Source organism: Chelonia mydas, chromosome 3 (genome assembly GCF_015237465.2).
Source record: "Chelonia mydas isolate rCheMyd1 chromosome 3, rCheMyd1.pri.v2, whole genome shotgun sequence".
In the NCBI taxonomy this organism is placed as follows: Eukaryota; Metazoa; Chordata; order Testudines; family Cheloniidae; genus Chelonia; species Chelonia mydas.
Genome location: NC_057851.1, coordinates 127,478,261 through 127,490,562, shown reverse-complemented (window position 1 = coordinate 127,490,562; position 12,302 = coordinate 127,478,261). Strand labels below are relative to the sequence as shown.

General features: G+C 42.4%; 1 protein-coding gene across 3 annotated transcripts in view; it reads right to left on the bottom strand.

Annotated features, from left to right (window-relative positions):
- Nucleotides 1-365: 365 nt before the first annotated feature.
- The window catches only part of TSNAX (translin associated factor X), a 46,374-nt gene continuing 34,437 nt past the window's right edge, over nucleotides 366-12,302 (bottom strand). For 2 of the 3 annotated variants that reach the window (XM_037895241.2, XM_037895242.2), the window contains 2 exons: nucleotides 9,076-9,203; nucleotides 3,003-5,124 (listed from right to left, as the gene is read on the bottom strand). In XM_037895241.2, coding sequence (XP_037751169.1) covers nucleotides 4,747-5,124; nucleotides 9,076-9,203 — 506 coding nt within the window. In that variant the 3' untranslated portion in view covers nucleotides 3,003-4,746. Of the gene's footprint in view, nucleotides 503-3,002; nucleotides 5,125-9,075; nucleotides 9,204-12,302 lie in introns of those variants that run through there. The other variant, XM_043543296.1, reaches the window with a different exon arrangement.

Genomic DNA, 12,302 nt, shown 5'->3' with positions numbered 1-12,302 from the left:
TTGCAAACAGGCCTTTAAAAGTGATGTTAAGTGGGGTAAAAAGAGGCTAAACTGGTGGAAAATGGTGATCCTGAATGACTCTACTAAACTAGAAACATGTTCCCTGCTTGCCAAACTTTACTTTGGCTTGTGAAGATTACAAACCTAAAAATAACCAAGGGCTACTTGTCTGCAGAAACAACCTGAGCCCTATGAGCCCATCCAGACACCCACTGTCACATGGTACAATGGTTGTAATAGAATGTAGGCACATTGAACTAAACAGACGCCCACCCAGACCCACCAGTTTCAGCAGCATTTCTCAAAACGGAGTCATGAGCAAAAACCAACCTGCATTCAGAGCCTAACAGATCTCTGCTTCTGGCAGCTGGAAGAGACATGCTCCTGCAGTGAGATGTTTCACCAAGGACGTCAGCTAGGATGGAAATGACTAACTCATGGGACCATTGTAGCCGATGGCTCAGGAGGATGGTGCAGCTCCTTCCAACCTGCTGGCCTGAGTCTGAGAAACAAACAAGTTAAGAAAGGGGAAGCGTCAGAAAAAGAATGAGGGAGCCAAATGGAAAGGGGAAAACAAGAAAAAAACAGCAGCAGTGGAAACCATATTAATTTTGGTATGTAACAAGCTTACAAAGGCTTATGATTCACAACAAAGATTGTGGCTGCCAAAATACAGGTGGACGTAAAATGTTCTCTTTGTACTTACTAAAAATTGGGAACTGGGATCATTTCCCCCCCACAGGCTGTGTGTGAAAATAAAAACAAAAAAGTAAGTTTTGTTAATTTTTGGCAGAGGCGTAATCTTGCAAGCGCTGCTGCTCCATATGTGCAATTCCTATTGACTCCAATAGGACGCCCAGCACTTTGTGAAACCAGGCTCTCTTCATTTAGATGCCTAACTTTAGGGATAAGGATGGGGGGTGAGGGGGAGAATCCCCCTTTTCCTTTTCTGCAGCACCTTTTTTCAATTGAATCCCTTAAAAATCTGTTTCTTAACAAAGTCGTCTGGTTTCAAATGATTTGTCTAACTTTCTGCAAGTCACTCCTAACCCACACAACCCTCCCATGGTCTCACCTCACATCACCAGACGTATCTAGCTTATTTTGCACCTCACCCTGATATCTTCATCCTTGGCTACCCTCCCCCACAGTCCTCCTGCCTTCATCTCCCTTTACACTCCACTTCACTTTCCTCCCACAAACACCCTCTCATTCTCCCCTTTTGTGACTCTCTTCTCCATCCCAGCAACAGAACAATTACTGTAATTCTTTTCATGCTGAAAAACTTTAAAGCTTCTTTTCAGAATCGGGCAAGCACTAAACTAAGCAACTACTTTCTTTTGATATAAACCTCATCTTCCCTTCCTCTCCATCTCCTCCCTTCTACTTGCCATCTTCCTTGCTCTGTTTGGTCTAATCTCAGATTGTAAACTCCTTGGGGCAAAGGCCACGTCTGCTCTATATTCCATAAAGCACTATATACATTTTGGGTACTGTATAGATACCAAGTTTAAAATGTATGTGTGTGATTATGGTAAACCTTGTGCAAAACCAAAATAACCAAGACAGCAAGTCGAAATAATATTACATGTTCTGTCAACAGGAGCTGTTCTCTTACATAGCTTCACTGGCAGTTAAGGAAAGCTAGAATATGGATGGGTTTCTTTTCCCCATTGCAACTGCGTAGTTTCTGTACAAATATGAACAAAAAAGAAAATTCATTTCTCTGAGAAAGAGGATTTTTAAAAGGCAGATGATTTTAGCACGCAAGACAGCCTTCATGAAACATCTGCTATGATGTCACCTTGTTCTGGCTCAATACCAAGCATATCAATGGCTCCACAGAGTAATGGGATAAGAAATGGGAAAACTGCCATTGCTTGTTTAGCAGCTTGTTTTGTTGATAAATGATGTCACTTTTCAAACAACTATAGTCTAATTGTTGGGGGGCGGGGGGAATATTTCCTTGAGCAAGAGGTTTGCAAGCCATTAGCTATTTCCCGTCTGTCATGGTGCTTTAATATAGCACACACACTTTGTTCCTACTAATGATTACTCATGGATTTGATTTGCTGGACAGGAGAGCCCCTAGGAGGCTTAAAAATCATGCCTGACGTCATTTACAAAAATTAAATATCTTCTGTAGCCATGCTGAAAGTTTATTCCAATCTCAAAATTGTTAAACCCAATATATATTAGGCAGAATATGGAATTGTTCTTAAGAGACTGTGCAAAGAGAAGAATTGCTCCTTTTGTATTCAAAGGTTTCCAAATGCTTTAAAAGCAATGAGAGATGGTACTAGTGCAGTGGCTGTTCTGTGAAATATGGTACCCATTATGTGCTCATCAATGGCAAATGCAGCAGCTTGGGCTTTAGAATCTGTTTTACTGAAAGAGGGAAACACTGCCTATATGATAATTTTAATTCCTATCGGTTAGCTGCCCAGAACAGACAGAAGAGACTTCCGTTTAACATCTCGTGGTGCCTCTAGCAGTTCTCTCTTCATGGTTTTGCTTCAGACAAGTACATCTTACTGCAAGTTTTCTGAGAGATGTAAGTTCCATCCTACCAAAATGATGGAGTACCATACTCTCACCAGCTTCAACTGAAGCTCTAGGTATTCAGCACACCTGCATAATCAGGCTGTAGATACAACAGGCACAGCCACTTGGTACTGTTGTCTATTCATCCCTGAAATAAACTTGTCTTGCCATCAGAGTGTCAACTTCTTTAAGTGCTCTACATTTGACTATGCACATGGAAGGCCCATGTGCAGTCATAGCTGCATTATTATTTTTTAATTAGCAGGATAAAATTAATGGGGGGAGAAACAATGATGAGATCATGTATTGGTGAATGCCAATCATGAGGTACAAGTATGGGGAATAAGTCAGACCTCTGAATAAAGTCCTGAACTCTAAGAATGGAATGCACTCAACTATTACTAGTCAAGTATTCTCAAATAGGACTGAGAGATAAAAGAACTATCATTCATTCACAATAACTTTTTAATGATTTTATTGTTCAAAAAAAGCACTTAAAAAGGTATTAAACAATTGGAAAATCACTCCTTTTTCAACTCACCAAATATTGCTTTACATGGAAACAATGGGAAAACCTGTGATAAACACTGTAAGTAACTGTTGTTCTGGTCATATATCAGATGACCCAAGTTAACTAGGACACACCATGTTAACAGGAAAAATATTGGCAGTACTACATCATATGGAAGTGGAAATAAAAAACATGCAGTATTTTCATTTGTGCTTGAGGGGCCTATTTCCTGGAGTACCCCTTTTTTTTTTTTTAAGAGCATATTATTTTATTTGCTGTTTCCCCTCAGCATAATATACATTTTCAAGGGGCTTCCACAACTCTGGACACAAGTGAGAATTCAGATTATCTGCCAATGAGCTCAAGAATGCCAAACAGATGCAGGGAATGTGCCTGTCTGCCTTATTTTTATTGCAATTTCTATTTCATAATAGTATTAAGACACACAAGGCAACACATTTCAAAGGGATAAGCCACATCTCAGTTAAACACACGAGACCAAACTCTTTCTTTGCTAACACCAGTTCAACTCCACTGGAGTCCCTTGGGGTTCCACAAATATAGTGGAGGGCAGAATTCTACCCACTGTCTTTAACCCTGTATCCTCTTAGGTGACAAGCATGCAACCAGCATCAAGCAACAAGTCTGTCCTACTGCTGAATTATCCATGATAAACTTGTTTGGCTAGGTTTCTGCACTTGTGCAAGAACAGGTCTATTCAGCAAACTAAGATTCTGCATCAGTTAAAGCTTTTATTCTTTAAATTTAAAACAATGCATTCAATCTTTTAAAGGAGTTTCCAACTGATGCCAAAACAGTAAGGCAACAAGGCAGACCTAAAATAAAGCCGTGAGCCCTGAAATGCCCAGTATATAGCAATATTTACCAGGTTTTATGAGTTTTACCAGTGAGCAGAAAACTTTTAATTTCAGTTTCATGTTCAAAAATATTAGTCAGCCAAACTACAGGTTCACAGTACCTTTGGCTCTGCTTCAATTTCAGTTCCATTGAGATAAACATTTGAGTTAAGCAAATACAAATTAAACAATGGAGATCCAACATCAGAGAAGTATGCTGAAATGGGTCTATAAAAACATTCTGATCCCAATAATCTATTGGATCAAAGACCAGGGTAGGTTTAGATGCTGGGAGGTTGGGTTTGTTCTGCTCTGATTAAAACATGAGGCTACTGCTTCTCCAGGCTTTGCCTGCCCGCCCCGCCCCATTCTGACATGGGGGTACACAGAAACAGGCTACACTAAGGTGTGGAGCCCAAGAAATATCTGTGGGTAATGCAGAATCACAAAAGTCAATTATTCACAACCTGCTCTGAGCATCATGTGATCACTGAAGCTGATGCAATGGCCCAGACAGTTTGAAGTGAGTCCATTTCACGGAAAGACACCAACACTGAGTGCAGCATTGACATTTAGCCATTATGACAGCACACAGAGGGGAGGAAAACAGGAGATTTCCCACAGAGGAGAGATTCAAATATTTGTTCACTTACACATTATGTTAAGGGTTTGGGGTTTTTTTTGTTACAAGTTACCTTTGCAAATAATCTTGCTCTGCTAAGTAAAACTAAAAACATCACTACATAAAAGTCATGACAAGGGTCTATTGAAAACAAATCCAAATATTAACAGGCTTCCAACTGTACATCCCAGGGCCATGATTGTCTCACTGTTTTAGGAAAGACCCTCTTCTCGGTCAATCATTTCTGCTTTGGTGGAGAACACATCAGCCAGCATGTGCTTTGGGATTTCAGAACCCCGCACTTTTAATGTATAGCAAGCGTTCTCTACTTTGGCCAGAGACTGCTTCAAGGTATATAGTTTCTTAGACACTTCATAGGGTCCAGTGTTGCCAATATAGGAAAAACCATCATAAATCTGACGTAAAAACTGGCTCAGTTCAAAAGGGGTGTCTATATCACCATTTCCAACACTGTTAATACACATCCGCATCAACTCTCCTGTTAGATCAGCCACACCCAGCAGGTAATCGACAGGTGTTACCTTCAGGCTCCAAGTGCACAGCTGCTTATCGTATGGATTGGAGGGGGGCTGAGGACAAAACACAAGACAGAATATTGAAAAATAAAGAAATGGTGGTTTGCACCAGTTTAAACACACATTGTCTTAACTGGCATAACTGTAGACCAACAACAATTGAAAAACGTTCAGTAAAATTAAACTACATAGCATTTCTGTATACTAGCAGATTAGGCTTCAACAGCACTTTATAAATTCATTAACCCTTATATACACCTGTAAGGTACAAAAGTATCTTCTACACTTCACAGATGAGAAAACAGTGCCAAATGCATAAACAAACATTTGTAAACACTGAAGACAGAGATCCAGGCCCTATATCTACCATCTATATCTGTACACATAGTTACCAAATTTGTCTCTGCATATAGGTTTACTTGCATTTACATTTTTGTGCACAAACCTCAGGCCGCCAGGTTTAAAAATTTGGCCCTAACTGACCTGCCCAATGCTAGTGCAGAAGTCAATGTAAGAGCCAGGGTTAGGAAAAATAAATCCTACCATTTTGTAATACAATCCAGTATTTCAAAATGTAGTTACCATGAAAAGCAGGACTCAAGAATAAATGGATGTGTTGCTCTGGAATTTTCTCCAGATCCATTATTCTACAATCTTATTAAAAGTAACCAATACCTCATGGAGTACTTGAAATAATGTTTTATCAAGAAGCGATTCTGCTCCTAAATCATATAATTTCTGTATATCTCTTCCCACATTCTATATCTCCAAGACATCCAGGGTATATGAAAAACTGATTTTTTGTTCTTAAGAGTTCATCTGCTGTTGCTACTTTTTCTCCACATGAAGTCATAAACCCTGTATTTCTGACATCACAATTTGTTGTGAACGTGAGTAGGTCACAGAGGGTTCTGCCTTCAGCAGGAGCAGATGAACTCAAATAAAGATCTGATTTCCTTGCAAATATCCTTAGTAGTAAGGAATATAAGAACTATGAAAAGCATGATTTACAACATAATTTCTTCTAAATAAAATGGTTTTCCATGAGTTATCTGCAGCAGCAGAACTGGTGCTGTGCTCTTCCATGTAGAATTCCCAGTCTCCCTTATCAACACTTCAAACAGGACAAAACACTTGTTGCAGTTAGTGGTAGTATTTGAAGCCTGACCATTCTGAAATGTATTAAAATGTTAAGACATCATGGTTTCAAATTGCTCAGGGAAGGCAGCCCTTGAACATCTGTCTTCAAGATGTTTGCTCTTCTCTAGAGACATTTGCTTAATACTATACCTAGAGTTGAATTCCAGCTGCCTGGAAATGTTATGCAGCTGCTTGCTTGAGTATTCAACTCAAAAGGCTAGCAATCTAAAGACACCACATATTACATTTACAGCATTTCTTTCAGGAGAAAGAATATTTATCGATGAAGATACTTGCACCTTACCCAACACACAGACTTCTGAGTACAATTAGGACTTAGTAATGTTGTGTTAAAGTGGCAAACATTTTTCCAGGAAATTTCTTAAACATTTTTGGCATTTTGGGCTGCTGAAGCATCACTGTCGCCATGAAATTTCAGCAACAATTTTGGGCAGAGGTATGTACAAAATGCAAAATACACTTTCATCTGGAAACTAAAGTAACATAATGGCTGAGACTTTTTTCCTTTGCGGCTTTTGAAAGATGAGCTGAAAAGAGCAGGAAACACAGAGAGACATTCTGAAACTCTCTCTCTCACACAAACAGACATTGGAGATGGAAGGCAAGGGCAACAGGATCCATAATGGCAGGCACTACAGTCACAGAGGGAGCCAAGGGCTCAGGTGGTGACAGAGGTTTCTCTTCCTGCAGCTAGGGGAAGAGTGTAGCATGCCTACAGTGCCAGTGGGAAGAGATTTATTTACTTCTCAATTCTGAACAACCTGACTGCAATACTGAATCTCTTTGTGTCCAGTTGACGTTACAAGAGTACTTTGGATCTGCTAACAGTGGTTCCACTTTCTCTACAATTGCTCAACTAGCAGCGGCATAAGGGACACCTCTAAATGGCACTGACCATTTTCACTAGTATATTCGTAACACAATACACACCTATTACTTTGCTCTGGAGCTCTTCCTGGGGAGTTACACAACAATACACTCCTTAATTTTCCGGATCCCATAAAACCTTTTCTTGTCCTACATATACGCAGCGACCTGTTATACTGTTTAATTTCTATGACCACACTTAGGGCTTGTCTTCACTATGGGGGTAAGTCAACCTAAGTTACACTACTCCAGCTACATGAATAAATGCACCGCATCAACGGAAGACGCTCTCCTGTCGACTTACCTTAATCTTCTCTGGGAACTGGAGTACCGGGGTCAACCCGAAAGTGCTCTGAAGGCAATTTAGTGGTTCTTTATTAGACCCACTAAATTGACCCCTGCTGCATCGATTGCAGCAACGTCAATCTCCCCATAGTGAAGACCAGCCCTTAGAGATATGAATGTATTTACTGGCGTTTCATTCATGACCTTAACAGCTGGTCATTCATCCAAAAATTAAACCAAGTCAAACCCATGGAAAAATGTGTGCACTGTTATCCATGTTACAAAAGAAAAAAAATAATACTAAAAGCCTTGTTTCACAACTGGCTGTAGACATCAGAGTTTAGCTTTTATAGTCTAGTAATGATCATTTCCTTTGACCAAAAAACTTTCATCTCAGAACAAACCTGTTCAGTCACTTTCTGGAGGCAATGCTAATATTGCATCAGAGCATGCTTAAGACTTTATTCTTTTTTCAAAAATTTTGGGGAGGAATTGCAGCTGTTTCTTTGGTTTCCAAATAACTGATGCTGATGACCACCGGTATGACCATCCAATGTCGACAGCTACATACATCTTCATACAGTGTCATTTGAGATTTTTCTCTTTAAAGACTGCAAATGTCTCATTAGAACAGCAATTAAAGTGACATTAAGCATTCCCCACATCAATCCACTTTACATCCAAATATAAATTTTAAAAACAGAATGTTCATCCAAAGGCTGCGTAAGAAAGATGGCCAGGATGTATTTTGGCCATATACAAAATGTTCTATTTAGGGATGGGCAGGGGAGCGAGGAAGGGCAAGAAATGGAAGACGCTGTATTAGGCATAGGAAAGGAAGGAAAGCAAGTCTGTTCCCTGGGGGAAGTTCAAGATTAATTCTAAGAGAGTTATCCATGACCTTGCTAGGACAGAGAACATGCATTTTAATACTAACTGATTATAGTGAAAAAATTGCAAGTTGATAAAACTGTGACACAGGACAACACCCTTCCTCTTACCACTCTCTGCAGTTGGCTCCTGTAATTAGCTCATTGTTGAGCAATGGGACTTAATCAGTTGAAGTTACGGTACCCTTACATTCATTTGCTTCTTCTATTTAGGTTCTTATGCTACCCCTATCAGTATGATATCTGAGTGCCTATTGGATATAATCATATAGGCAATATGCATTACAAAATTTAGAAAAGTTCCTCCAGAATTATCGAATGGTATGCTAATATACTGCCCCTTTTTCCCAGTGAAAATGGCTCAGCCTGGTCCATGAATAAAAGGCACATGCCACAGATCTAGGTTTTTTCTACTATCCATGAAAAACATGGTTCGGCCAAATGTTAAACCAGTACCTGGACTTACTTGACCAGATGCCAGTATTCTGTAACTTTAAAACCTCGTTAGTCCATTACGTTGTCAGCACTAACCGTCTCTAACCAGCTGTAGGCTGAAGGCCTCTGCAGTTTGACTGACTTTTATTATGGCACCAATACATTTCCCTAGCATGTCGTATTACCAAGGAAATCACAACTATGTATTTATGAAGAGCCTGCTTCCTATAAATAAAAAATTGGAATGATCATCGGAAGCTGTTAAAATATGTGATAAATATATTAGAAACACTAAGTATGAGAAGGTTTCTTTGAAAATATAAGTGGATAAATCTAGCTCATCACATGTGAACAAAACAATTCTTACCGTGTTTGTTTCTTCTTCTTTGTCTTCCATTGTAAATATTAGCTGTTTGTTGATCTCCTGAACACTAATTAATGATCGTGTTTTGATGAAATATTGGAAAGACACTGCCTCTACATATTCCTGAAGCCCTGTAGGAACAGCAGAACAGTCAAACTAATGAAACTTCTCAACAGATATCCATGCTTACAATTACAGAAATATTTTAGAAAAGACTATTTTCAAGGTCACCTGCAAAAGGAAAGTGAAAATGGTGCAAAAGACAGAAATAGGAGCTGAATACATAATTTTATTTAGCTAATATGCTTCCCCCATATACAAACCAAGACATTAAACCAACATCATGACTGATAAGCATTTTCAGCATATTTTATTCAGAAGGGTACATTATGCTTAGAACTTCTTTCCCATCCATATGCTTTTGTAATCGTAATATAAAGCATGATCCTGCTCCCACTGACCTCTCGGGTCTGTTCTCACTGAACAGCAGCTCCTTACAGTGGGGTATTAAGAAATTTGTTTTAACAGACTATTTCTCTGATAGAAAAAGAAACGAATACCACAGTTGAAAGGTTCAGGAGAAAATTAAGTTTCTGTTAACAGCAGCATTTGCAGGAATGTTAAGCCTGACACTGCACTCTTTATTCAGGCAGTCCCCACTATTGAGTATTTTTGATGAGTGAACACACACAATGGCTAAAAGACCAATTTTCCAGATAATTTTTCTCTCTCCTTGAGTCTGTCTGGCTGTACTTTCCTCCAACACAGCGTGTGGTGAAACTGACTAAGTGAGGCACAAAGCCATGGTGCATATAGTTTGCGGACCAAGAGCCACATGATAATTTGATTTTTGCTCTTCAAATAACAAGAAGAAAATATGAATTTGCATTATTCCATTTAGTTATTACTGGAAAGTATTGATTTCAGCCCAAGATTCCCACATCCTCTCTTTTGTGGGAAATCACAGAATCATAAAAATGTAGGGCTTTAAGAGACCCCAAAGTATCATCGAGTCCATTCCCCATGCTGAGGCAGGACCAAGTATACCTAGACCATTCATGACATATCTACCCTGTTCTTAAAAATCACAGGGGGGGAGCATAGAGTGCGGCACAGCCGGAGGGCTGTGTCATGAAGGGGATGCCACGATCCTGGGAGTGACATGGGTCCCTGGATCAGAAGTGACAGTGGCAAGATGCCACCAGAAGAGGGCACACCGGCTAGTAGACGCGATCCCTAGGACAGGCAGCAGGGGGCACCGCAGTGGTGAGTCACACCACATCACATGTGGTGGCGAATGTAGGCATTCAGTCGCTCCTGAGGGAAGGGGACTGAGTGAGAGACTCAGAGACTGTTTGAGAGCTGCCCCTGTTAGAAGGGGAGTTTGAAGACTATTTAAGGGATACTTGGGGGGTAAAGGAACTATGGAGCTGCCACGTACGGAGGCCTTTTTGGCAGAAGGCAGGTGCACCTTCCCAGGCTGGACCTCAGAGTTGCCGCTTCCAATGAAGGGGGCTGAAGAGTAACCAAGAGGGATTCAGGCCCTGGTGAGGCAGATCCTGGAGAACCAGCAGCAACAGTGGGAGGCACAGTGGCATACTTGCAGGAATGCCTGAGGCAACTAGCAGAAGAGCAGCGTTATCTGCTCAAGACCCTCCAGGAGGTGATCAGGGGCCAGAGAGCCTGGGGCAAGAAGACAGGTTCCAGGGTCAGGCCAGAAGGCCAAGAAGGGCAGTGTTATGTCTGTGGATAGAGGGGACACTTGAATAGAGTGTGCCCCTATCGGGAAGAGGAGAAGTCTATCCCCAAGGGAAAGAGAGCAGGGAAACCCTAAGGTCCCCGACCTGTGAAGAGAAAAGGAAGGGGGGATGCTTGTTTCACCTGTGGAGAATCAAGGCATGTGAAGAGGCAGTGCCCTCACAGACAGAACAGGAGCCCAGGGAAGGGCAGCATCCCGACTGGGGATGAGAAAGGGGACCCAAGCCAGCAGAAGGGAAAAGGAGATAGAAAGGAACAGAAGGAGGTGCCAGATACCCAGAGGGAGTGCACCAAGATGGTGGAGAAGGCCAAAGGGGCCAGGCAGGAGAGAAAGGAGAAACGGAAGAGAAGGATAAGTCCCTTAGACATCCAGCTGAAGGATGTGGGGACTTATACAGAGACCAATCGAAGGGAGTTGGGAACTCAGACCCTGGGAGAAGGGGTACTGGGAGAGCCAACAGAGCAAGAGCCAGGGCTATGGGAGAGGCTGAAAGCCACCGAGCTGGCCTTCCACAAGACAGTGCAGAGGTGCACATAGAGAAATTTAGGGACACCAGGGAGGAGAATGACAAGTTGCTCCTCCTAATAGAGAATCTCAGACAGGAGATGGACACCCTGGGAGCACAGCTGCAGTGGAAGCAGGGGAGGTAACCTCCCCCCACCAGGGAAGTCGGTCTTAAGGGGGAGGGTATGTGATGGGGCGCCTGCCCACATTGGGCTCCAAGGGGTTAATAGAGCCCTTGGGAAGCTGTACAGGAGGCAGCCAACCAGAGAAGGGCTGGGAGGAGCAGCCATCACAGCCCAGCAGGCCCATATAAGAAGAGCTGCAAGACGAAGCACCTTCAGTCACTCCCTAGAGCTTGAAGAGGGAGGAGGACTGGCTGCCTTGTAGGTTGAAGGCAGCAAGCACCCTGGACAGAGCAGTGCTGCAGGCAGAGCCCGAGGGAGCAAAAGGCAGCTCCTGGTGGACTGCAGGGATCTGCAGGCTGAGGCCCTGAGGCAAAGGCACAGAAGGTGCTGGGGCCATGGGGAAGTAGGTCAGGGAGATCTCCTGAGGAGCTGGAGGGGATGCAGCAGGGTGGCCATCTACAGGGTCCCTGGGCCAGCACCCAGAGTAGTGGGTGGGCCTGGATCCGTTCCCCTCCACCCCTTGCCACTGAGGAATTGGCCAGACATTGAGCTGCAGTTGCCACTGAGGGAAGTGGCTGGACAGATGACTGCAGGTCCCCCGGAAGGGGGAGCACAGAGTGTGGCACAGCTGGAGGGCTGTTTCATGAAGAGGATGCTGCGGTCCTGGGAGTGACGGTGGTGAGACACCACCAGAAGAGGGAGCACTGGCTAGCAGAGTTGAACCCCAGGACAGCCAGGAGCAGGTGTCACAGTGTTGAGTTGCACCACATCACACGTTGTTCAACCAGTTTTGCATCCACCTTGTAGTAATTTCATCTAGACCACATTTTCCTAGTTTATGA